Source organism: Podarcis melisellensis (genome assembly GCF_964234715.1).
Source record: "Podarcis melisellensis genome assembly, chromosome: 3".
Taxonomy (NCBI): Eukaryota; Metazoa; Chordata; class Lepidosauria; order Squamata; family Lacertidae; genus Podarcis; species Podarcis melisellensis.
The window spans coordinates 84043039-84070710 of record NC_138530.1 but is presented as its reverse complement, the minus strand read 5'-3'; the positions used below and the strand labels follow the sequence as shown (position 1 = coordinate 84070710).

General features: G+C 41.3%; 1 protein-coding gene across 2 annotated transcripts in view; it reads left to right on the top strand.

Annotated features, from left to right (window-relative positions):
* Positions 1–295: 295 nt before the first annotated feature.
* The window catches only part of KCNQ5 (potassium voltage-gated channel subfamily Q member 5), a 254367-nt gene continuing 226990 nt past the window's right edge, over positions 296–27672 (top strand). The window contains exon 1 of one of the 2 annotated variants that reach the window (XM_081904870.1): positions 296–1241. In XM_081904870.1, coding sequence (XP_081760996.1) covers positions 859–1241 — 383 coding nt within the window. In that variant the 5' untranslated portion in view covers positions 296–858. The remainder of the gene's footprint in view (positions 1242–27672) is intronic. The other variant, XM_081904866.1, reaches the window with a different exon arrangement.

The following is a 27672-nucleotide window of genomic DNA, read 5'->3' as shown; positions in this document are numbered from 1 at the left end:
CCCAGGAAGCCGAGGGCGCGTCTGGGTGCCTCCTCCGACTTTCTGCTCTCGTCCGTTTTATGTGGCTGCGACTTTCTCTTGGACGGAGAGCAACAGCTTGCCCGCCCGCCCGCCCGCCGGAGAAGCGCTCGCCCTGCAAAGTGCGCTGACAAGCCAAGGTGGCAGCAGGAGCCTTGGGCATGAGTTTGCCTCTCTCCGAGGCTGCCCGGCTTCCCCCCCTCCTGGCCGTCCTTTTCCAATTTCTATAAATCAAGACAGCAGCAGACTTCTCTCTTTCTCCGGGCTCGCCACCCCCCCCCCCGTCGTTCCTCTCCCTCCCTCCTTCCCTCCACCTCCAAAGCAGCAACTCACTATCCTCGTGTTATTTGTGGATGCGCCCCTCTCGCTCGGAAAGCCGAGCGGCGCTCTGTTGCTTCGCAGGCGCTCGCTTTTAACTCCAAAGTTTCACACGGTGTTTTTTTTTTGTTTTGTTTTAAAGGCGGCATCTGAGGAGGCGAAGCGGCTCGCGGGGGGAAACGAGGCGAGCGAGCCGGAGCTTGAAGAGAGCGGACGCGCCTGAGAGGAGCCGTCGCTTTTTCTCTTCTCCCGCCTCAGAAGCCTCGGCGCTGCCTGCTGCGTGCTGCGTGTGGCAAGGTGGCCCCCACGGCTCTGCCTGCCCCCTTCCTGCTCGGCGGGAGCTGTGGGGAGAGCGCGAGGCTCCTGCAGCCGCCCCACTCTCTTTTCTCCCGCCTTCTCCTCGTCGCCTCCTCAGCGCCCGGAGGAAGCTGCGCGCCTCCGCCCTCCAGCCAAGCGGGGACCCGCTGCTGCTGCTGCTGCCGGCGCCGCCGCTGCTGCCGCTTTTGCCCCCGCCGTGATGCCATGCCCCGCAGCCCCAGCCGAGGAGACGACGAGGGCGGCTCCGCCGGCGGGCTCTGGCTGAAGAGCAGCACGGCGGGGTGTCGCGGCGGCGGGGGCAGCGGCATGAAGGATGTGGAGTCTGGCCGGAGCAGGGTGCTCCTGAACTCGGCGCCCTCGCGAGGGGACGGCTTGCTCCTCTTGGGCACCGGCGGCGGGCTCGGCGGCTTGCGGGAGAGCCGGCGAGGCAAGAAACGAGGAGCCCGGATGAGCCTGCTGGGGAAGCCGCTCTCCTACAGCAGCAACCCGACCTACCGGCGGAACGCCAAGTACAGGAGGCTGCAAAACTATCTCTACAACGTGCTCGAGAGACCCCGCGGCTGGGCGTTCATCTACCACGCCTTCGTGTGAGTAGTAGCGCCGCGGGACGCGCGCTCAGGGGGCTGTTGATAGGGCCACCTGGGAGGGAGGGGCGCCCACCTGGCCGGTGCGCGCGCCCGTGGGGGGGTGAGGAGTGCAGTGGGTTCTAAGGCGGTGGGATGTTGCTGGACTACCTTGGCGACGGTTCTCTGCAATGAGCAGCCTCTGCGTGCTGCCCAGATGTGGTGCTGTCTCAAAGTGAGGCATCATCTACTCAGGATGACTTCACTTGGGTTTTTAAATGTCTATTTAAAGTGTTTTGTTTTGTTAGCCCACTCTTTATTGCAAGAAAAACAAAAGCTGGTTGCACCTAAAACATTCTCCATATACCGTACATTTTGTCACTCTTTGGGTTCTTCTCACACATCATGCCCTTAAAAGCTCCCTGTCCACACTTGTGGATGCCTTTCATTTGAGGCAGGAAGCTGAACAGAGAAACATGAAAGCCCAATGCACACCCTAGCCGGCTTCCAAATTATGGCACAAAAACTGCAATAAATAACCAATAAATCCAAAACGATGTAAGACTTTATGCATTTACCTGGAAGCAAGTCTCTTGAATGCAGAGTGGCTTACTTCCAAGGAAGACATACATGTGACCAGGCTGTATGCGTCATGTGTGAAAGTGTCCTTAGAGAGTCTGCTTTAATCCCTTCTAATTGTGCTTATAGTAGAAGGATGGACAGCCTCACTTAAATGACTGTACTTGTGAAAACCTGAAGGTGAAAGTTAAGGTGGGGACCAGTTCTTTCATGTTAATTGATATGTGATGATACCAGATGTTGCGTAGTTGAAAACATGGGACATATGGCAATATTTTCTGGCACTGCCAGGTTCACTGGCAGGGGGCAAATGAGGGTCTGAATTGATATGTTCTGAGGTGCACAGGCTCTTCCCTTTTGAGAAGTGCTGAAAGGTGCAATAGGCAACAAGATCCTAAATATGGCGTGTAATGCCTTAGGTTTTCCCCAAGGGCGGAACAAACAGAACTTTTTCAGAATGTTGGGGTGGAAAGGTAGGACATACTGGTTCTCTATAATGCAGAGGGAGGAATCAGTAATAATGCACGCATGCTGCAAATGAGTCCAAAGGAGAGAAATCTGAAGCGATTTAAGAATGATCCATAATGGGTTTGTGGAATGGCTCTAGGAAAGCAGTTTTCCATTGGAAATTGCGGAGTTATAGAATGGCTGTAAAATCCATAACTATGACAAAAGCAACCATATAAGCTATTAAGGGAGGTTCTGAGGAAAAAGAAAGACTGTGTTTAAAAACTATGTTCTTACTGTCATTATGCAGCACTCTAATTGCGCACACTTCTTTTCATTTACAATAATAGCACTTACATAGAACATCCAAGTGTTCAAAGTACTTCGAGGTTTCAATAGCCCTGTAAAGTATTACTTTCCCCATTTTGCAGACTGGGGTCTGAGGCCGAAAGAATAGTGCTGAATACTTCTATATTGCACTTGAACTTTCAAGTGTTCAAAGCACTTCACATGCATTATTTGGTTGTAATCCTTACACAATCCTTAGCAGTGAGGTGAATATTATTGTACTGCAGGTGAGGGTGGTGTGACTGAGGTTTGCCTGAGGCCATCTTGCAAGTTCATGGACCACACGCTTGCAGATTAGCAGTGCAGTCTCCTAGCCACTATGCCCCATCAGTTCTCATAACAGTGCTTGCATAAAGCTACCTAGCTGGTTAATGGGCAAGATGTGATTTGAATTATGGATTTCCCAGGTCGTAACAGTTCACTTTCTTATATATTGCATTACATGATTTCTACATCCCCATTGAAGTCAGTTTTCCATTCCGTGCAACAGAGTTAGGGGTGAGCAGTGAGATAGCTGGATTTGCATATGATATCTACAGGATAAAACCGAGCAGTGAAATGGCAAATGTGATTCAGTAGAAACAAGTGTAAAGTGATTTGTGTCAAGGCAAAACATGCCCCCCTCCATACACATATGCACTCATGGGGAACTGAACTGGGGGTAATTGACCAGGAATGAAACCTTGGGATTGTAGTGGATAGCTCGATAAAGATATTGACCCAGTGTGTGGCAGCTATGGAGAAAGGCAAATTGTGTGCTACGGGTCATTATGAAAGGAATTGGAAATAAAACTGCCAATATTATAATGTCTTTATACAAATCTGTTGTGTGGCTGCACATGCAATACTGCACTATAGTTCTGGTCATCTCATTTTGAAAAGGATGTTGTGGAACTGGGAAGGAGTCAGAAAAGGGCAAGGAGGCAAGTTACAACATTAAGGACTTTTTCGTTTAGAGAAAAGGCAAGTAAAGAGGGAACACGATCAAGGTGTATGCAATTATGTGTGGTGTGGATAAAGTGAATAGAGAAAAGCTTTTCTCCCTTGCTCATGACATTAGAACACGGGGACATCCAGTTGAGCTGAAAGCTGGAAGATTCAGGACAATCAAAATAAAATACTTCTTCACGCTGTTACACAACACATAGTTCAGTGATGGAATTTGCTCCTGCAGGAACTAGCGATGGCCACCAACTTGGGTGGCTTCAAAAGAGGATTAGGCAAATTAGTGGAGGGTAAGGCTATCAATGGCTTCTAGCTATGATGTTTATGTTCTGCTTCCACTGTCTGAGACAGTATTGTTCTGAAAGCCAATTGTTTTACAGTTGCCTCAGAAAGTGGCAGAAAGCAGTTAGGGGGAATAGCTGCTTTTTGCTTTTGAAATGTGTTGGGCCTGGACCATGAACTTGCAGGCTTTTGTACAGCAACTGAGAAACCAAAGAACTGCACCAGCCAACAATATCAGCAATATCTTTGAATTCACCTAAAGTATTTTCATCTCCAGCTCTTTCTTAAGCTCTTGTCAGGATGAACAGCTGCTAGATAGCATACAACCCTTTGGAAGAACAGACTTTCTCCTATATCCCCTGATAACAGGACATAACAGAGTTCTTAGGTTTTTTAATCTCAATTTGCATATGTGTGCACGAAGAAAGGCATCCCCTAGCCCAGTGTAGCAAACTAACCACCTTATAACTAGATACACGCACTGATTACAAGACTCAGTTTGGACCCCAATTTGGTGGTTATAAAACAGCCTGATCTAGCTCTGACCCAATTGGAGGCTGTATGTAACCTAATTTATTTGTTGTCAGAATTAGGTGAGGTTTACAAGAACGGTTGCCCCTTCTGAGGGCATGAATCCTTCCAAAATTCAGAAGGGTAGTTGTTGCAGTTTTGGAATCTGCTCCATTTTTCCTTTTGACAGAAGTGAGGGCCTTTCCACACGTACTTTTCATAGTAGTGTAGTTGCTGTTTGATCTGTGTGTGTTTTTAAAAGTGAATTTGGAGCAGAGCATCTGCACCTGCAGTCAGTTGTAACTGTATATGGGAGACTAAGTGCAGTTTTTCCTGTCCACCCCAATGGCTGGCTGTGCCTGCTTACTTTTTGGCTTTAGTACACTTCCATTGCTGGTTTTTGTTTTTGTTTTTAATTTTTATTAGATATTTCAACACAATAATTTTAACAAAAATACATCATCCACATTGTCCCCCCCTCCATTTTCCAGCTCCCCCTCCCCCCTAAACCTCCCACCACACCCCCAGACTTCCCTCAGCTCCTTTCTCTGGTTTCTCAACACATCTTTCTGTCTGCATGTAGTAAAATTGTAAAGATCCTCAAATTATCTATCTATATATTACAATAAAGAGTTTGTGAATGTTTATGCAAAACCTGCCAAAGAGTCCAGTTCATTTTGTTGCTTCTTCAAGTATTTCGTAAAAGGTTCCCATTCATCTTTAAAATCACAGTTATCCTTGTCACGTAGTTTGTGTGTCAGTTTTGCCAATTCCGCATAGTCCATCAGTTTTTCTTGCCACAGTTCTTTCGTCGGGATTTCCTTATTCTTCCATCCTTGTGCTATTAAGACTCTTGCCGCCATTGTCCATTCCTGGTTTTTGAAACCATGTGCACATGACTTTAGCCACAATCCAAAGGTACTCTGTAGTTTCTTATGAAATACTGCTATTTGTTGTGTCTTCCTCCAAGCCATCATTAATCTGACTGTAGCCTAGTTGAATTCATAGTAAAGTCTAGGTGTGTACATTTGAGATGCTGACCAGATGACAGTCCGCATAAGCAGCACCCTCCCCTCCCCCTCCCCACATGCCTTTTGCCACACACCCATGCCTCTCTGTACAAGATGGCATCAGTTGCACCCAGCACTACCACTCTCCAGAAAAAAAAAGTTTGTGGCTTAAAGCAAAATGTTGTGAGCGGGGAAGGAACATAGATTTTGTCTTTGTCCTTTGGGGAGGCAGGTATTCAAACTGCTGTGAGGCACAAAAGTTGTGAACATTTGTGACACAGCGCCGTAGGATTAAAGGTGGGGGGGGCAGCCTGGTTGGTTTTTGCAGAACTCAGGAACATCACCCCCCCCCCAATAAGTTGTTTATTATTATTTTCAGCCAGAATTGGATGAAATTTGCAGACAGAGTTGCCCCCCTGAGATAATGATACCTGCTAAATTTCAGAAGGATCACTGTTTTTCAAGGTGTGTACACAAGGAATCAGTCTACCTTTGTATTTTGTGGCCAAGTGGCCTGAAAATTGCAGACATGAGGAATTAGCTTCTGGGTAAGAATTTGCCACATTGCAGAGAAATAGGTCCAGGGAGTTTTGTGCCAGGAACCTTTAATTTTGGAGTGAAAAGAACTAAAAAGGGTTCACTTTCCATGTAAAATCGCTCCCTCTGGTTGCATGGTAGGCCTTTCAATTACCAAAGAGAGATCCCTCTCCCTCTCTCTCTGTCCTGGCATCTTCCTTTAGCTTAGAGGCAGAAGTGCCTGGTGGGCTGCTGCACTATTGCTCTCCTGTCTTCCAGGTACAATCGGTGGCTGTCACTTTCCAAGAGGGGAGCTTGGTGTGGCACCTAGCAGTGTTGGATTGGCTCCACCGCTACTCACCATTGCAAGCCTCTCACGCCTCCCCTCTCGGTAAGCGGCACTGACCCACTGTGTTGGGAGGCTGGGAGAGCAGTGGTTCCCACCTTGCTCCTTCCTCTATTGCTTAGAGATATACCTTGGAAAGCTGATATTCCTCCACAAGTACTGGAATTGGAGAGCACCAGTAAAATAATTCCTTCCTTTTACAAGCTAGACCTGTCAATCACAGTGAAGCTCTTCCTCCACACCCTCTCTTCACTCTAGGTTTTGCTCACCCTTCCCCTATCATCCAACTACAGTGGTACCTCAGGTTACATACGCTTCAGGTTACAGACTCCGCTAACCTAGAAATAGTACCTCGGGTTAAGAACTTTGCTTCAGGATGAGAACAGAAATTGTGCTCCGGCGGCGCGGCAGCAGCAGGAGGCCCCATTAGCTAAAGTGGTGCTTCAGGTTAAGAACAGTTTCAGGTTAAGAACAGACCTCCGGAACGAGTTAAGTACTTTAACCCGAGGTACCACTGTATAGCATAATGGTAAGTTTGGAGAATTGCTTTAGATTTCAGCAGATACATTTTTTGTTGTTGTCTGGATCATTGAGTCCCTATTTCACTCGTACCTGGCTTGTAGGATCCTGCTTTGTTTACTTAAGGCGTTTAGCTTTAGCTAAAAAGTATCTCAGATGTACTTGGAAAAATCATTAATAGCGTGTTCCCTGCCCTCAGGCTTACAATCTAAACAGAGACAATATATAAGGAAAAAGGAAGGAGAAGGGGAAAGGCTTTGCCTCTGACAAGCCCCAAACACCTCAGAGACATCCTGCATTACCTCGGGATTTGTGATATTCCTGAATTATATGCAAACCTCAATTTATAACACTTTCTCCAAAGGAGCTTTTTATGTGAGAGAGCCATAGGTTGGGAGTGTTGTAGATTTCCTTCCTTCAATTCTGTTGAAGGTTTATTGTGATTATTCTATCTGACAATTTCTAACATTAGCCATTGGTAAAGGTAAAGGGACCCCTGACCATTAGGTCCAGTCGTGGCTGACTCTGGGGTTGTGGCGCTCATCTCGCTTTACTGGCCGAGGGAGCTGGCGTACAGCTTCCGGGTCATGTGCCCAGCATGACTAAGCCGCATCTGGCGAACCAGAGCAGCACACGGAAATGCCGTTTACCTTCCCACCGGAGCGGTACCTATTTATCTACTTGAACTTTGACGTGCTTTCAAACTGCTAGGTGGGCAGGAGCTGGGACCGAGCAACGGGAGCTCACCCCGTCACGGGGATTCAAACCGCCAACCTTCTGATCGGCAAGTCCTAGGCTCTGTGGTTTAACCCACAGCGCCACCCACGTCCCAACATTAGCCATAGGTTATAGTTATTCCATTATCCTAGTATTAGTATTTGGCTTCTGGGTTGGATGCGTGGGTCGTTATTCTTCTAGTCCCTTCTGCCTGCAATGGTATAACATGTTCTATGCAATTCCTACCAAAAGGAATGATAGCTGGCACAGGGAAAGTATAAGTTACCTTGGGGTGCATATGCAAAACCGCTTCTAAACCCTTTAACTATGCTTAACCACCATATAACACTTGAAATTAAATTAAGAGAAATTAAGTTGTGCTTTCAACACTTACTGAATGTTTATCAGTCAAGTACAGCTTTTACACGTGCTAGTGACTGGTAGCCTGAAATTTAAAAAATGGTAGTTCTGTCTTTTTTGTGCTTAATGTCGACTGCAAATGTGTGATCTGTCTATATATATTTGGCTCAACTGTCAGACAGAGCACTGACAATCTGAAGTATTCTGAAGTTAGGAACTTGATTATGTATAGGGTATAAATATAGTTGTTAGCCCTTCGGAACAAAGCTCAGGAACACGTGAAAGAGGAGTTTTGCAAGATATTTTGAAAGCTAATTCACAGCTTCATTTAGGGATCAATTTTATGGAGTCTGGCTTGGTATCATCCGTAGGGCAAAAAGGAAAAAACAGGAAGAGAAGAAAAGATCTAATTGAGAGAATGATCGGAAGCAAATGTTTTCTTCTCCCTTGGGCTTTGAATATCTCTGAATGAGTGTATTGCATCCCTGGCGCATCCATTCATTCACTTAGATTCATGTTTGCTTGTTCACTCAGTCTCCTGTAACAGTTTTGTCTCCTTGGTTATTTTTAGATACTTTATTCATGGTTTCTGAATGAATGCACATTAAAAACAGTATAAACATTTGTTGGGGCAGTCAACAGATTGCATGGGTTTTCAAGGTGCCCCCCCCTAATTCTCAATTTCAGTAGCTTTTGTATTTGTATAAATCTTACTTGCTTAGATTTTGCTTGGAAAGTAGCTTTTTAAGTTTTTGAATTGATTGAAAGGAACTTAGGGAAAAATAAATGTATAGACATGCTAGGCTCCAAAGCTCTCATTAAAGATTGAGAGGACTGTTTAAATGTCTTTAAAAGATAAGGAAAAGTCTTAGCAAATATCCAAATTGAAGAATTAGATTTTGCTGTCTGTTCCTCATATGTTTCCTTCACTGGACTTTCAACAAAATACTTTATTCCCCTGATGATGAATACATCACCTGTTGTGACAAATTGTTTTTGATCATTAAGAGCTTGAATAGCACCCGCCTGGATTACACAGTTGTAATTCAACATATGAGTCCCTCAATAATGGTAGTAATTACTAAACACAGTTTTACTGTAATATACTAATCAAACTTTTATTACTCAACAAATCAGTCTTAAGATACCTAAGGAGATTTGCATTATTCTGTACACTCAGTTGCAAGCCTGTGGATGTTTATTCCACTGAGCAGCCTCAGAGCACAATTTAATAGACGCTTAAGTAGGAACTTACCTACCCATTGCAGGTATCTAGAGCACCCAAGGGTACCAGAATGGATTATATATTCACTAAAAGTTGTAATGAATAGTGTGTTTAAATCTGAAACAATGAAACATCAACCAGCTGAACATCGGAATTGTCAACAGAATTGATATGGTGGCAGGAACAAAAGTAAAACAGTCTTAAAATCAACACTGCACTCCATTGCTTGACAAAGAGGTGCACCTTTCAATAAAATGAAAGTTATGCTGAAGTAGGACAGGACTTGAAGAGGAGGGTCCTTCAGGGTTGGAGTTTATGCTTCAGTTCCTAACCTTACAGTGAAGCCCATGAAGTTCAATTTGTTTTGTGAGTAGTTGTGATTGAATTTTGCAGATGTATGTGTATTCCCTTTGTGGAATATTGGGTTACTACTGCAAAGATGCAACTGCTTTGGATGGTTGTTTTAAAAATAGCCTTTTTAGTGAATACATGCGAAGGATGGATTTATATCAAGTTTCAGGGATGTACATGCTATACTGTAGTGACCAGTAACATCTTCTAGGGATGCTGTATTTACTGGGAATGTAGAATAAGATGCGACTTATGGAAGTTGGTATCTGTATGTTAATTAGTGTTTCTAGCAGTTTCAATAAAAATTTATGCAATTTCTTTTTTGTCACCCTTAATGATTTTGTTCTGTTGGACTATAACGCTCCAAAAATGAGATGGTGAGGTAGTTTGGAGGAATGCCAAGAAAGCAGGGTTTTTGCTACTGTTATTTGTGAGTGTGATTCAAATATGAGCCTAGCTGAAAATAAATCTGACAATGTTAAATCTATTAAAATATAAATTCCCAGATTAATGAAGTCATGACACAGCAGCGGCACCGTAAACAATGACGACTGCCAGCTACCTTTAGATAATTGCCTGCATGGGATGAGTGCTGCAGCTTTAATTTTTAATTGCAAATGGCAGTTTTGGCAACTGAAAATATTCTATGGTTTTTCCCCCTGGAGCAAACTTATATGGAAATTCTTGAAAAATGATTTTAATACAGATGCACCAATTGTTCCAATGCATATCAGCTTCTCTCAGTCTTTGAAAATAGTTGCCATTCAATGTTGTTGTCTTTTCTAACTGGTTAACTTTAATTTGAAGCTTTGTTCCAATAAAATGTTGCAGGCTGTCCTCTCCTTCATGATGTTACTGACATAGACTCAGATAGTTTGATTTCTCTAGAATCAAAAGAGTTGAGTATAGAGGAAGCAACAAGATGAAAGGAGGCAATTTATGTCTCTTCTTTAGCCCTCAAAAAGAGTCCACAAAATCAGACCAGATGGTACATTGGATGCCTCATCCAGACCTTTCAGAACAACTTATATGATTTGGTTGGATACTAGTCATAATGAATATGCTAGCTACTTGTAGTTCATCATGATTGGGATACTGCTGAATAGTTTGGGTATCAAAGTATAAAGCAGTTGGCTATATGGTGGTAGGCAGAGGGAATCAATATTTTACATGAGAAATGAAAGTATAGCTGCCAAAAAATATTTTAAGTGTTTTTTCCATGTGTACTGCACACTTTGTCTCTTCAAATTATAAGAGAGATCTTGGAAACAACAGCTAATTACAGCCTAACAAATCATCAGTGCTATTTTTCTAGAAAAAACGGTGCTGGAACTCACCATGAACACCTTCTTCATTCTCTTAGAATAGCAATGGGGCCCACCTGAGAGGTTCCAGTGAGTTCTGACTGAAAAAAAAGCCCTGCAAATCATTAAAACATAAGCCCCAAGTTTAACATCATCACAAGAGATATTTTTCTCACAAATGCATTGCTTTAGTACTTCATTGCTCTTGTTTTGAAGCTAAATTAAGGACCATCATGAGCTGGAACAATGACTCACGTTTTTCTCAGTGTAATTTAGTATGAATTTTCTCCAGAATTCACCTTAATAAACATTAGCGGAAAGAGGAATTTTTTATCGTTTTGCGACAAAAATTGCCATCTTCATGTGTTTTTATAATATGCAAGTCGTGTGAGACAGAAATGAACACTTCTTACTTGATTGTTTTTCAACTGCGTATTACAGTAGTTTATTTTTCCCTACCACATTATCCTTTGGGGCTAATTATCTCTTTCCACCTCAGTTAATGAGAGTTTTGCCATTTTGTGTAATAGCAACAGGACCCTTCCTGTTCTGTCCATCTGAAACGGCTAAACTGCAGAGGAAATGGTTGAGTGAGGGGAAATGCATTGCTAAATCTAAGTTTTAAACAGTGGCATTTAAATGTAGAGCTATTAAAATAATATGTGGTTTGTAAAAAAGAAAGAAAGAATCCCTCCCCCTTTGCTTTACCTTCCCTTTGAATCTAAGCTGGAGCCAGCTCAGAAGAAAGTCACTGTTGTCTGGGAAGTGCCTAAGTCTCACAGAGGGGCTCAGGCAAGTCACCTGTGGGTGGGAAAAATTGGGTTCTTTCTTTATTTGCTCAGCTTCCACTGCTTATCCTCTTCCTTTATCCCCTCTTCACCTCTTCACTGGAGAATCAGGTCCATATGTCCTCCCTGTGTTTCACCTTCCACTGGACATCCTCCCTTAAAACTTCCAACGGAGCAAGAAAATTTGTGTGTGAAAGTTCCACCACTACTGCCCTTGCAAAGTCAGTCAGTTCTCCATGGTAAGACTCAGGGAGAATGGAAGAGTGTTGGATTGCTAGCTTCCTCTGGCAACCAAGAGTTTGTATCTTCACATGGTGCTCAGTTTTACCATGGCTCAGTGGCAGTTAAGGACAATGCATATGATGTGTGCAGACTTTGGGGGTCTTATCCAGTGCTCTGAATGCATAGATCTAGTGGCACAATGGTACTTCTATCTCCTCTCCTTCCTCTGCACTCTCCAAATATGCTCCAGAGCATTCCCCCACCCCACCAATTTTGAGGGGATGCAGGGAGCGGAAGGGAACAGGAGAAGAAGAGAAAGTTCTGTTACCTACGCATAGATGCCTGTTAGGCCAGTAAACTAACTGTCTCTAGTGGTTTGGAAGGAGCTTGTTGGATGCGTGATGGGCTGTTGTGTGTGTTTTTATTTTTTTTATTTTTTTTAATAAATATTTATTAAGGTTTTTTTTAAAAAAAGAGAATACAATAATAATAAACATTATTGCTTTGTTTTAACAAAGTTTCATAATATTCTTGAGCTTCCTCACGTCTCCCGCTCCCATTTACATCTTTAATAATTTTTGTCAAGCAAATTATCATCTTATTTCCAAATCTATAACCACATGTTTAAATATCAATTCTTAATCTATTTTAATGATGGCCAATTATTTATACCCAAGCATCTTTCTTAGCATTCCACTAAATCACAATATTTCTGCAGGTAGGTCTTGAATTTCTTCCAATCTTCTTCAATCCTTTCTTCTCCCAGGTCTCGGATTCTGCCGGTCATCTCCGCTAGTTGCATATAGTCCATCAGTTGCATCTGCCATTCTTCCAGTGTGGGTAGATCTTGAGTTTTCCAGTTCTTAGCAAGTAGTATCCTTGCTGCTGTTGTTGCGTACATGAAAAATGTTCTATCTTTCTTTAACACCTTCTGGTCGACAATGCCCAGAAGAAAAGCCTCTGGTTTCTTGGTAAAGGTATACTTAAACACCTTTTTCAACTCGTTATATATCATTTCCCAGAAGGCCTTCACTTTAGGGCAAGTCCACCAGAGGTGAAAGAATGTTCCTTCATTTTCTTTACATTTCCAACATTTGTTATCAGACGAATGGTATATTTTGGCAAGTTTAACTGGGGTCATGTACCATCTGTATATCATTTTCATTACATTTTCTTTCAAAGCATTACATGCAGTGAAACTCAACCCAGTGGTCCACAACCTTTCCCAGTCCTCAAACATAATGTTATGCCCGATGTCCTGTGCCCATTTTATCATAGCCGACTTAACCATTTCGTCTTGCGTTGTGTGTGTTTTTAAACATATTACAAGAAATACTACTGCTTGCCCTCTTCTTGCTTGGTTTGGGTTCCCAGTGCACCCATGAAACCCTGTTTCAAAATAAGGGAGTGATTTGAAAATGTTGACCATTTATCAGGCCTGTGAGCAATTGTGGAGAAATGATAGATTTTGCTATATTTTTGGTCATATCCTACAACTTTTCATAGCCTTAGATACATGGCAACCTTGAGATATTAGTATGAATTTATGCCTCAGGCGAAACACTACTGGAATATTATCACCTTCTTGAAGTGTCTGAAAAACAATGAAATACGAATAAAGAGTGGACACAATCCAGCATGCAGTAAAGGTCTGTAGCTATGCATGTGTTTAACAGTGTATTCCTGTGTTTACTGAGAAGTACATCCCACCGTGTTCCTGAGTAGGCATCGTAAGCATGCATAGGATTGATTGCACGGAAATCTCCCATTGATACCAATCAGAATTTAAAATGTTTAATGCTGGCTGGCTGAATTGTGCAAATGGGCTTATAGGTTCATGTGGGATGCTATAGATAAAATATGATGTCTCAAAATACTCAACATAGTTTGTCAAAGGCACCATATTTAGGTTTGCATACAAATACAGCATACTTAGATGTGCATTGAGTCCCATTGATTCTCCCATCCATATACTGACCAGAGCCAGATAATATGCTGAGCTTCAGCAAGCCAGCACCATTGTTTAGCACCTTGACCATGCTCTGTGTCAGCCCACATGGATCATTTGCAAATGAATATTTTTCTAATGTAAGGATCATGCAACTGCTATTAAAAAATTAATATTAGCTATGTTTTAGTACAGTTTTTATGCCACGAGTTAAGTACTAGATCCTGGAAACAGAAACAATTAATATGTGCATAGCATTAACCATGATTTTCCTAACACTCAAGATGTAGGATCCCGGTGTTTCACGACATCTGCACTTTCCTTTGTAGCCGCTAACTTGTTTTGTTATTAAACAAGAAAGCAAAATCCTGGTGCTTTGCAAAGTACAATTAACAAACAGATGGCACTTATTAAAGTCATGATTCATGTATTAATTCCATTAGGAATAAAAAGACCAGCCTATACCTGTCTTTTTTTCCTTTTTTAAAAATTCATGCAGGGCACCTTTTCACCTTGGCGTCCATCCTTTGCTTGATACAGCATGTCTTTCATTTCTGAGTTGTTTAAAATATAAATAAACCCAATGAATTTGGGAATAGAGAATGGGCTGATTGTCTCCTAGTTGGAAAAAAAGAAGGTTGGGGAATGTACATTTCACATTCTTGACCTGAAGCTCCTATCCGTAGAGTCCAAATATATGCACTACACCCATTTCTAACTCTCTGGATGTCTGCACGACTCCATTCTTGAATGGACATCATTTATATTAACTGTGACTGAGAGCAGCCAGACCAATTGCCAGAGTTCAAATGCTACTTTGATTAATAGGCAACTGTATATTCTTAATGCAAACAGTGTACCAAATCTGCCATGATGAAAGAGGGTTGAACAATAATTAAGAATCAATGCACATGTACACGACTGGATCAATTATGAAATATCTTAACTTTTTTTTAAGCAGGTTTGCCAGTGCACTAAATGGGTTCCCAGTTTCCCCAATCCTAAAGATGGTTGTTGAGCTACAAACGGGTGCCTATGCAGTATGGAACAGGGTTCAATGATACAGGCAGCCTGGCTAATCTGGGCAATGAGGTATGGCTTTGTCTGCTAATTGCACAGCAGCTACTTGGGCCTCCCCTTTACCTTAAATGGTATTGCTTTCTTTCTTCTAGAAACTGGAGAAGGCAAGGAAATAGAGACATTTTGGATCACACTGCAAAGACAGGGTTTTTGCCTCTGTGAGAAAACGGGGAATCTTGTCTCTTTAAGAGGGGTCAGAGAGGGGAAAATGCAAATGTGTTTTTGGGGAAGGAAGCATGAAATTAATACAACTGAGCCAGGTTCAAGGTTCTTGTTTACAAAGAACCTTACAAAGCCCTGGTTACAAACTTAACTCCAGAGTACTTAAGGTGTACCTGATCCCTACCATCACAGCTCGATGAATGATATCATGAATGATATCATCTATAGCAGCATAGCCGGTTGATAAGGCTCGTTTGACATCAACACGACACCAGGATCTCAGTTTTATTGCTCCAGTCTTGTGGAATGCAGTCTTCCAATAGAGATTTGGCAGGTGTCTTCAGTATTAATTTTTTAACCTTTGTTGAAAACATTTCTATGCTGCCAGGCTTACGCAGACATTTAAAGAAAAAGCAGTAATATTGCAGTTAGCCAGTGATTTGTCCTTTTGGTTATTATGTGGGGTTTTTTTATTGTGTGTAAATATTGTGAATGTATATATTGTATGCAGTGATGATATGTCTTTATGAAATTGTGGTGCATGTAAATAACGTTTTGACAGATTAATACTTTTGTTGGGTATCAATTTTTGGAAGGCGAAATGGTTTGGAGAGGAACTGTGAAACAACTGAATGACGTGGGGATATTCGTTTAAGGGGGAATAAATAGCGGAGATAATCTAGGTGTAAAAAAGTGGGGGGGGGGGTGAGGAGGGTACATTAACTGAAGGAGAAAATTTCCAGAGGGATCTGAGATGGAAATTGATTTCAGTAGAATTTAATTGATGGGGATTTGATTTCGAGGGTTTGTTGTTCGAACACACATCAACACTTACCCAGTTCTTACTGCTACAGGCAAGTCACTTCTCTCTCTCAGACTGACTTGTTTACTTCCTGTAAAATTGTTCTGGCAAAAGCAGATGTGGGGTCATTAGCCAAATGTATCAGGGTAATCGTCTGCCTAGTATTCAGAGGTATAGTGCATCTTATGCAGCCACTGGACTGATAAAATGGTCGTACATGGATAAAGCTGCCCTAGAGCAGGGAGGAACAGCTTTTGGTGAGCAGACATAGGGAAAGTATCCTTGGAGATGCTTGGCAAGGTGGGTGACTTTTTGGGGGCAGCGCTGCCCCTAGGCACATTATAAAACATCAAACATTATACACATCACCCAGAGACACTTCTCTGGCACATATAGTGTGTGGTCCTTTGAAGAATATAATGTATGCAAGGAGGCCTGTTGTAGTCGGTGACCAGAAAACGGCCATTGCTCAGTGGTATTGTATTGTATTTGTTTCGGGAGGGTTGTGGATGTTTTGCCTGTTTAAGGGTGAAGTTCTGAGCACTGCCCATTTTTCTTCTGTGAAATGGCAGCTTACCTGATACTGGAATGGGCAGTGGTTGCAGCCCATCAATGCAGAAGAAGGGCCTTTCTATTTGTGACCAGCTTCTGGGGATTTCCCATGGCTGGTCGCAAAGGAGGACAAGATAGCTCACCAAAGTCATTGTTAACCAATTGGGAGGCTGCTAAGCCTCCTTATTTAAGCAGGCGGTCATTGGGTACAGGATTACAGTTGGCTACAGGGTGCACCATTGGAGGGGTCTAGAGTGATGTCTCTGTCCAGAAGCCAAGAATGGGGCAGATGGGCCACAGAACTTCCAATGGCAGCCTCAGAGGGCCACATAAGTAGACCCTTGTCTTGAGGTGGTCCTTCTACTCCAGGTTTGACCCTGCTTAGGCGTTCATCCCACCCCAACAGGGGCCTGAGAATGGATATACACCCAATGCCTGAGCCAAAGCCTACCTACACCTGAAATCAATACAGTTGTGACCAATTTTACAATATCAGAATGTTGCCCTGCACAGTTTTTACACCCATAAAAGACTAGCACTTTGTTCCCTGGGGGTGGATTACCGTTATTGGGTCCTCAATTGATGTTTTGTGGTGTCCACAACAATTCATTAGATTTCTAAATATGCCCTGGGCCCAAAAAAAGGTTGGGGACCCTTCAACACAGTGAACAGATTTCATTTATTTGATTTTTTAAAAATCATACCAGATGAAAATAAATTCCGTCTTTGACACAGGTATCTATCTGTATAAAAAGGTAAAGGTAACCCTGACCGTTAGGTCCAGTCGCAGATGACTCGGGTTGTGTGCTCATCTCACTCTATAGGCCGAGGGAGCAGGCATTTGTCTGCAGACAGTTTTTCCGGGTCATGTGGCCAGCATGACTAAGCTGCTTCTGGTGAACCAGAGCAGCGCACGGAAACGCCGCTTACCTTCCCACTGGAGTGGTACCTATTTATCTACTTGCACTTTGATGTGCTTTCGAACTGCTAGATGGGCAGGAGCTGGGACCGAACAATGGGAGCTCACCCCGTCACGGGGATTCAAACCGCCGACCTTCTGATCAGCAAGCCCTAGTCTCTGTGGTTTAGACCACAGCACCACCTGTGTCCCATCTTTTTGTATACAGTGTGTAAAATTATAGCAAGCCTGAATTCCATGTGCAGATTGCCAAGGCATATTATTGCCTCTCCATTTAGTGATTGTATTTGTTTAATTGGAGCAAGCTCACCTTTTGTGAATCTGTTCTTTGCTCTATCTATCAAAAAGTGTATATGAGTGCTAAATCAAACGAGTGTAATCCATGGAACAGAGTGTGTGTATCAAACAGTTTGCAAGTCTTAGTACACAGAGATTTCAGAAACACAGTAAATTTGTGGTATTAGGAGAAACTGTTTGCTTCTATGTGAAATCCATGGTGGTGGTGGGATTTATTTTATTTATATGTAACATTATTCGTGAATTATTTGCTGCTGAATGTAATCAGCAATTAGTTCACTGGCATGACAGAACTGTTCATGGAAGCAAATACAGTATCTGTCCAACCATTAAAGGATTCCATATGTATTTTTCCCCCAGAGAAAAATATAGCAAAACTAAAGAAATAGGATTTTCAGAGTTCTCAAGCATAGGCATTAGAAGGATCTGACAGATATCTCTAATTGAAATAAAATAAATAAAAGTAATTGGGTGTCCAGTGTGCTTGATTAATTTTGATAGTACAGTAACTTTTAATAAAAAAAATATGAGTCTGAACTTCTACAGCTGTCTTATATGTAGCATTCAGGTTTTAATTGGGAGCATATCACCAAACTGACTGTTCTGTTAGGTTACTTGAGAAACTAACTGTACATTCATTATATTTAATTGTTATTTAGACTTTACCAAAAAAAAACAAATCAGTCTTACTTGGTTTCCTGTTTCCAACTATTTTTTTAAAACTGTATTTTTAAAAATTCTGCTGAATTATCGTCTTAGCTGATAGCATTCCTACTGTTATTATTTTTAGATTGTGCATCCCTTCTTGGCAAACATTATGAAACATGTCTAAGCGTTTCTTGTCAATCATTCAATCAATCAATCAATCAATCAATCACTTAAGACAGTGGGAATTTGCCAAATGCAGATTGAGCTCAAGATTAGCTAGATTTCCTCCTTGAGTCTTTTTTTTCTGAAAGAACTTGTCATTTTGCAACAAGATCTGTTTGCAGTTTTACAATAAAAGCACATGACCTTACCAAATATTGCTGCAGATTCTACTGCTTGTCACTTTTAGAACTGTTTTTGACACCCAGAGTGAAGTTAGCTGCACAAACCAAGATGTGTTTGGTTCAACTGGATTTCAGCATGGGTTGCAATCCTAGTCGTACTTCTCTTGGACTCTGTGACTTAGCTCTCAATTAATATGTCTAGGATAGGGCTGGATGTGTGTTTAGCACTGCAGCCTGAGTCAGATTGCTACCTCTCCACCTTGCACCCAGGTGAGTAGGGGTTCCTTATCATCCCTTGACGGTAAGGTGGAAGTTGATGTGATTCTTTGCAAACTTCCCTTGGAGCTTCTAGATGGTTTTCTAATCCATGATATATCCTCTATTTTATGTTAAACTTTGGCTCTCAGCAATCAGACAAGGCTTGCGGTTTTGCCAAGAGCTTTAAATGACCCAGATAAAGAACTAGTCAATGAAACAAACATTTATTTAGGAAAAGATAATGTAATTTCAAACATAGATCCCCTCTTCCAAAAACTGTGTCGTTGGCAAAGAACAGGATTCCATAGTTTTGAGCTGCAAAGAAATGGTTTCCTAAAGTGGTTTGCAGTACCAAAAACCTCATCGTTTGAGCTTGTCCTGATCTGGGTGTATCCATGGAGCTGAATGAACACAAGGGTTAGACAAGCCTGTTCTGTTATAAAGTGGAGAATGATTTGTAGGCAGAGTTCCCTTGTGTTGGAAACTATCTCCTGAATCTTTTGAAATCCCTGTGGACAATGGGCATGTTTACATATGGCTCCAAGAAAGGATGGTTACATATTAGTAAACTTGTTAACATAATTAAAACAATGTTACTATGTGATATTTCCAAAAAGGAAACTCAGTGCTTTGAAAAGGGTAGAGAAAAGTACCTTTGCAACTGATTCAGAAGTAAAGACTAATGAAACAAGGAAACTTGTGTGCTATGTTTATAATTTGTTGAAAAACAATTTAACAATTCTCTCTCTCTCTCCACATATATGTACCATTTGGAAAACTGCAACCTTTTCCACATGTGGTTTTACAATAAAGATAAATACACAATTATATAGAATATATGGATGGCCCCATGAATATGTCAGGTAGTTTATTTCTATATCACTATTTATCTGCATGTATTCTAGGGGTATTTGACAACAGGTTCTGTGCAGTTACAAATGTGAAATTGTTTGGAAGAAACCTGTTTCAATAAATACTTGATCAGTTATGCTAGGAAAGTCAAGAAGAGTACTTAAAGTGTAATATTTTCATTTGATTTTGTGTTTTTTTTTCAAGAAACTTAAAGCTCAAAACTGGATATTGTGGCTATATCTTCCAACCACGGCAACGTTTTCCTTGTGAGATAGAAATGATATGATTACACAGTGAACTGCTGACAGCAAAAAGTATAACCAATATTAGAGGTAGGCAGTTTTCTGAATTATCTCAGGGAAATTTCACTAACAATTAAGTCTGTTGATTATTTCCCAGAACACTATTTAAAAGGAAAGGAAAATTTAAAAGAGTTACATCTGTGCTGTGCAAGATCTGACTGTACGGTGCTGCTAAGACTTTCCTGGTTTAACCAATCGGGATGGAATATATCAAGCTTTGCCATTTTATATACATATAGATAGGTAGAGGTTTATTTGGAAGTCATATTAGGAAGAGAAGACTCCTATTATAGCATTGTTCAGTTATTTCTCCAGAAGAGCTTTTGTAGCTCTGACAAACCTTAGTGTAATGTGTGAACTAGCACTCAATGGTTTCTCTCTCCCCAGACAAACCACAAACAGTACTCAAGGTTTGTCCTTGGCTTTCCCCTTTGTTTGGGTAGAATCAAACCACAAGCACTGGTTTGCAGGTTTCCGCTTGGGAAGTTTCCATAGGGAAGAAAACAGCTGGTGCATTTAGCAGCCTGCACTAGCAATACTGCTTATTTGCTTTAGACCATGGCTTACTGAGCCAATGTATAAGAACAATGACTTAAAAGTATATTCAGAAAAGATTAGAAAACATAATGTTTTCATTATGAAAACATAATGATTAGAAAACTAAATGTTACATTAAATATGATCAGCTCCTTACACCAGATTGTCACAATGTCCATAGGTGCTAAATCACTTGGTCTATATCTATTCCAAAATAGCGAGAGGATAGTCAAGTTCTTCTGAAGAATCTCTGAATTATTTATTGCTTCTCATTTACAAGCAGTTATCTTATTCACTAGCACAATATTCCAAATATTATTTTTCTGTTGACCAGAAGTTGGCACTGGATGTTCCTTCTTGACTTCCTTTATTGCTCCCCAAAACATGCTTGCAGATTCACTTGAATCCAGTATCCTGCTGTACCTCTGATGTCCTGTATAATATCAAACCAATTTTTAAATATGATCTCGGGTAGTGCAAGGTTTCTTAGGACTGACTCAGACATGCATGTGTTCCACTTGATGTCTTGACACTAAATGTTTTGTGGCTTAATCTCAAAGAGACTCCAATGGAAGCTGTTATGTTTGAAGTGATACCAGATTATTTGAAAGCTCTGTCTGTGGTGTTTGATACTGATAGTTGTTTCATACATGTAAATAATCTCTTGATGGTGGTGTCTTTGAGTGATGAGCAGATGCATGTGATTTTGCCCTTAAGTGCTGCCATGATGAGTACATGTGGCCAGTCAGGACTTTGATGTTGGCCACCAAGGCACCCACTTTTTCCATCACCTGTCCATATGATTGTTGTTGGGTACAGCTGCTTGCTTTGTGACTGCAGGTAAAGTTCACTTTGAGAAGTGGAGAGTGCTGTTGCACCCATTTCCTGATTTTGGGCTTCTCATAGGCATCTGGTTGGCCACTGTGAAACAGGATGATGGTTCAAATGAGCCTTTGACCTGATCCTGCTGAGGATTCTGCTTATCTTGCATCCTGCTGAATGTCTAGTTATGCCCAGTGCTTATGCCTAGTGCGGGTTGCTCCCTTTGTGGCCTCAATGTGCCTTAATTATAAATGTTATTGGTAACAATACTTTGATGTGGGTTTGTGAACTTTGGTTTGGAACAAAAATGCTAACAATAGTTTGTCCATTTGAACTTTACTGCCAAATGGAAGTGTACAACAACTTCCGATTGCAGATGCTTCCAATTGCCACACAACAGGGTGACACCTCCACAGTGAACGGAACGGAACGGAACTGATTTGCTGGATATTCTGTGTATTCTGTGTATAGTCACACTTACCAGAAATCTTAGCTATACTGCAGAATATTAGCTCATTGCTCCATTTTGGCCTAGATTGGAAAGGATTCTTTGCTTATAGCCAGCACTACCCTTTCCAGTACTTAGAAATATGAAAAAACGTGTTACATAAGAAATACAGACATACTATTTTGAACCCTATTTGTTTTGAAGAGGACAGAAATTAAACATGAGGCTGCTCTAAAGGTATAATGATTAGAGTGGCTGGAAAGGAATAGCATTGGCAGTTCTTATGATTTTTATCTTGTACCTTGTTACCAGAATCTTGAGGACCGGAAATACATATAATCTAGGGCATATAACTAGGAAACAAATATTGAAGAAAATGTAGAACGTAAGATGCGAAAATGATAAACACACAGATACAATGAATAAGAACACACTTAAGAAACCATTAATTTTTTCTAGTACATGATTACTTAAAGATAATAAACACTGTAGATGCAGTGTAGTGCCTAGTTAGGGAGGCAAACTTCATTCCTGTTGAAATCAAAATCTGTTGTGCACAGAAGCTGTGGTATACTTTAAATCCATTGTGAAATGAATCGTTGGTTGATTAACGTTGGCATTAAGGCAGCGGTATAGGCAGAACCAGAGTGGTACTGTGTAATACACAGAATATTGGGCTGGGACCAGGGAAGCCCAAATTAAAAGCCCTGCATGGCCATGAAGTTCACTTCATGGTGGGTTACTTTCTCAGCCAAACCTGATTTATGAGAATAAAATGAGGGAAGCCCTTGTATGTTGCCCAGGGGGAAAGGATGGATAAAGATGTTGAAAAATAAATAAAATGTTTCAAGGTCATGTATGGTGGGACAGATATCAAACTAAGCGTAAGATTCCTTTTACTTAGACACACTAGGTGTACGTGTCTACAAAAGGAGCTCTTAATAACTAAAAATTGGTCTACCCTCACCCACCCACCCTTGGCTCCATATGCCTGGTGCTTCGGGGGGGGGGGAATTCTCCTTGTATAATAACTTTAGGTGCTTCCCTTTTATTATCCTGTATTTCGTTTGGGATATTAATGAATTTAATTGGTCCTCAGGGTCAAATTATACTAAAGGAAATTTGTCTTTAAAAGTATAGTTAACTGCTTCTAAATTACTGTTGCATGAGAAGTCTTCCTAGTGATTTGCAATCCTTTTTTTGATCTATAAATGGAACCAATTATTCCTCCTAAGGAGTGGAAACCTGGATATGTTCCTGTTCCAAAACCAGAGCTTTTAAGAACATGTTTTAATGTTTTCCACTTTGAAACCTGACAATGTATTGTGTTTATTACCACACTAACACGGGAAACACAGCAACTAGTTTTATTGACAAAAGGGAGCAAGTGGCAGCCTGTGTCATGGATTGAGAATGCTACTGCCTTATTTATATACATTCTAAAGTGTAGAGGGACGCGGGTGGCACTGTGGGTTAAACAACAGAGCCTAGGACTTGCCGATCAGAAGGTTGGTGGTTCGAATCCCCGCGATGGGGTAAGCTCCCATTGCTCGGCCCCTGCTCCTGCCAACCTAGCAGTTCAAAAGCACGTCAAAGTGCAAGTAGATACAGTGTTACCTCGGGTTAAGTACTTAATTCATTCCGGAAGTCTGTTCTTAACCTGAAACTATTCTTAACCTGAAGTACCACTTTAGCTAATGATGCCTCCCGCTGCTGCTGCGCCGCTGGAGCACGATTTCTGTTCTCATCCTGAAGCAAAGTTCTTAACCTGACGTACTATTTCTGGATTAGCAGAGTCTGTAACCTGAAGCGTATGGAACCTGAAGCATATGTAACCCAAGGTACCACTGTAAATAGGTACCGTTACGGCGGGAAGGTAAATGGCATTTCCGTGCGCTGCTCTGGTTTGCCAGAAGCGGCTTAGTCATGCTGGCCACATGACCCGAAAGCTGTACGTTGGCTTCCTTGGCCAATAGAGCAAGATGAGCGCCGCAACCCCAGAGTCAGTCACGACTGGACCTAATGGTCAGGGGGTCCCTTTACCTTTTAAATTGTAATGAAGTAAGGCTTTAGGGAGTTAAAAACCAGGACCCAGGTTATTGTTGAACATAATGAAGAGCAGCACAACCTTGCAGTGTGGGTAGGTTTTCCCCAATAGGTGGTGACTTGAGAAAGCACTTCCTGTGTATACATGTATTCAGGAAGTTATGGTTATAACCATTCCTGCAGAGTGCACTTTGGGTTGACAAATAGTGTGGGACAGGGATGACGCCATGTGCACAAAGGCACTTGCTTCTAGCCAAAAGCACCTGCATCTAGCACTGAATGCACATTATCACACATTGCGTACACATCCTGTGATAAGATGCTGGACTTACATGTGCCTTTGAAGCCATCCAACATTATAGCCATCCTTCTTACAGCCAGAAAATATAGGCAGTAGATGTGCGCTTTGTTATGGTGACTATAAGGTAAAACAAGGAAAGAAAGTGTGTACAGTATCTTTGTTTTGAGTTTTGTTCTAAGTTGTCCAACTTGTATTGATACTCATTCAGATCACATTCAGCATCGAGCTGCTATTGTGAGTCTAGGATTTCTCTCTATACTGCAGCTCTTTTGTACCTCGAGGTGTGCTGATATATGTCAGAAGCTGCAGCCTGTTGTATCTTACTGCTTAATTTAACCGGAGCTGGTGTATTTCTTGTGGTCTGATAGGCTGGCTGAGGACACAGAAATTCTGAGTCATGTATACCTATTTATGGATACCCAGTATAATTAGGCACAGCCTTGTAGCATTACACTCTAAAGAGTGTTTTAAAGTCCAAGGAACATGGTTAGGAGTGGGAATAAGAGAAACACTAATATGTTTCACAGCACAACTCAATACATATCTACTCACATTGTAAGCCCAACAGTGTTCAATGGGACTTACCCCCAGTAAAGTGTGTATACTGAGGATTACAGCCCTTGTATAAAACAACTTTAGAATAATATTAAAAAACCTTTAAACTACCAAATTCATGTTCCTTTTTTTTGTAAAGGTAGGCCTGCTTTATTCAATTTACAAAATATTTCTATACAACCCAAAACCAACAATAAAACCACCTCTGTAAAAAAGCACAAAATGCATTGTGATTAAGTGGAAACTTGGTTACATGAAATTGTGTTGGCATATTTAGACCCGGCTCACTCATTGCACAAATGGAACATTTGTCCCACTGCTACCAGTGTCCCTGTTCTCCTAGCTGCTTTGCTCCCAACCTTCTTGCTTAATTTTTAAACATAATTTTATTAATCTAGATTTTCAAGATAGCCTGCAAAAGAGGCTATTTATAAAGCAAATATAAAACAGATCCAAAATATCTGAAACAAAAGCAATTATCATAAAACATATACTATTTTAAGTTCTGTGATGAAGTGATCTTTTTAAAAGCTGTCAACAAAAACAGTGCTAATTTCTTAACATTTGGGCGGAAATGTGTGCTTCGTTTGATAGTCAGGCCTCCCTTTCATCATGGCCATATTTTTGCTATTTGTTTGGCATCTCACTAGTCATTTGGAATTACTGGAATTTCTAGTGAGATGCCCAAGAAATAGCGCAAACATGGGTATAAAAATAGGTTGTAATTTAGTGGGTTGACGAATGCCAATTCCAGCTTCCTTTCCCAGCTGGCTCTGCTGTCTTTCAGGATGGACAGACCTTTCAGATTTGGAACGGGACTGGTTAAAATATATTAACATGTGCAAGAATATATGCAACAATATTAATAGTGTGTGTGTGTGTGTGTGCGCACACACACACACAAATTTCCTATTATTTTCTTGGACCCTGACACTAGGAGAGCGATAGAGGTGTTTGAATAGCTTCTTAGCAGTTCTTCTGAATACACCTAAATTATGTTTGGGTGAGTGAGTGAGTTGAATCATTTCATTATGGTAATAAGAAATCATGGGCAGTAGGTTTTATAGCGTATAGTTAGAAAATGGTTAAATGGACTGATTTGAAGTTTGGTACTGTAGAGGGCAATAGGAGGATAGTCCATGCTTATTTTGAACAAGTTAAACGTTGGGTGAGTGACTTTGTGAATCCCACCATGATAACAAGAAAGTTGGTGGGGGGCAGTGCAGTATCGTGTCATGCAGCTACACTGCTGGGAGGCTCGGTTTTGCACTGTCTCTTCAGGAAGCAACATCTCAGCTGGGTACATTCTGTGTGAATGGTATTGGTTGCAAGCTGGGTGACTTTTGCTGTGGAATGGTAGCTTCAGTTCCACGATAGCTTCCGTTGCATAGAGTCCATGTGTCCATCGCAGTCAAATCGGGGAGCTACATCCACCCCCCTTGTCAATCGGTCATTCAGCTCTGAGGTAGTGGTGAAGGTTGTACTGACCGCAACTTAAGATACCATACCATATCCATATTGCACCCCAAAATAACCCATATATTAAGGGCGTGACTTCATGCGTGTAATTTCCCTGCCATTTGGAGCGTGTGTGAATATGGAAAACCTTTACTATTATGCACCACAGTTGATTTCAGATGGTAACAATTACCCATACACAGAGTTATCTTAAAAGTTGGCCACAATTTAGTGATAGAAAAGTTCCTTTGAGCATGCATGCATGCAATGGGAACATGAACTGTTTTTCTTTGAACAGGCAAATATTGTGATCTCTTCTTGTTTTCAGATTTGTTTCTCTTGCATCTCAAGGAGAACAACCAAAGCCAAACGACTGTTCTTATGCAAAGCTATTTGAGTTGTAACCTATAGTTATTACATATAACACCATCCAGCTCCTGCAATGTACAGTATACCACCCAAAAGGAAATTGGAGTTCTCAGCAGTAAACTCAATAGTTGCAACAGCGACAGCAATTGCACATGAATCCTACTAATAGCTGATAATACACAGTGATTGTCATGTAAATACTGCCTGTTGAATAGATTTTGCTGTCTTGCTTTTTGTGTTGGACCTTTGAAATGCCATTGTGGCAGTGTAATTCCGTGATAAAATGAAGACGTTCCTTTAAAATAGTTTATGTATGCCCAAGGGGTTCTGCTTGCCAAATAGGGTGGTCCTTTGACTTTTTCCCTTGGAGCAGCAAGACATGCACCCTTCCTCTTTCTATCTGTATTTTACACACACACACACACACACACACACACACACTACCTGCCATATCTCAAAGTCCTTTAGCTCTCCACCAGTTTTCAAAAGTGGTTGGATCTGTTGCAGAAGGGACTGATACCTAAGAAGAATAAGTCCAAAGATCAGCTGAGTGCACAAAACTAATTGTACAGCTGTCTGGATTGTGGCCAATGTTATTGTGTATGGTCTTCCAGTAACATTTTCAGCTAAGCAGTCACCCATGCTTTGAATCTGAAGCCTTTATAATGCGTACAAATCAGAAAAGGCTTGTTTTTGTTGTTGTTGTTACCAAGGGAAGCTTTGTGTTACTAAGGGCTTCATTCCTATCTCATTTGTTTGGAAATGTAAAATCAAGAAGTAGAACAGCATGGATTTTACAAACCTTTTATGTTCTTGGTGCAACTAACTTCTAATTCATGCTGCACCAACTCGTCGTTTCCTTATTAAAGATACTTTTGGAATAGGCCCAAGGAGGGGGGGAGTTGGTTATGCTAAACACGAGGCTTTTATGTCTTGCACATTAATTGTTTGTATACTCCTACCTGGAAATTAACAGGTGTCAGGTGCATTTTTGGTGGCAAAATTGATGTTATGTGTAAGCCTCTATTTAGAATGCTTAAAATCAGTTTCTTTTGAAATGAAATGGAATCAGTTTCTTTGGGAAATGGGAAATATTAATTTTTGTATGCAAATTGTGCAGCTGGGTGATGCCCTCTGGATATGCTACATGCTGAGTGAAATTTGGACTCCCAAATAATAATTCATAAATTATGTATAGTTTTGATTACCTATAACACCTCCCATCAGTGTTAAACCCTCTCATTCATGGTATAATTAGAATCAAATTACCATATAAAGATGCAGCC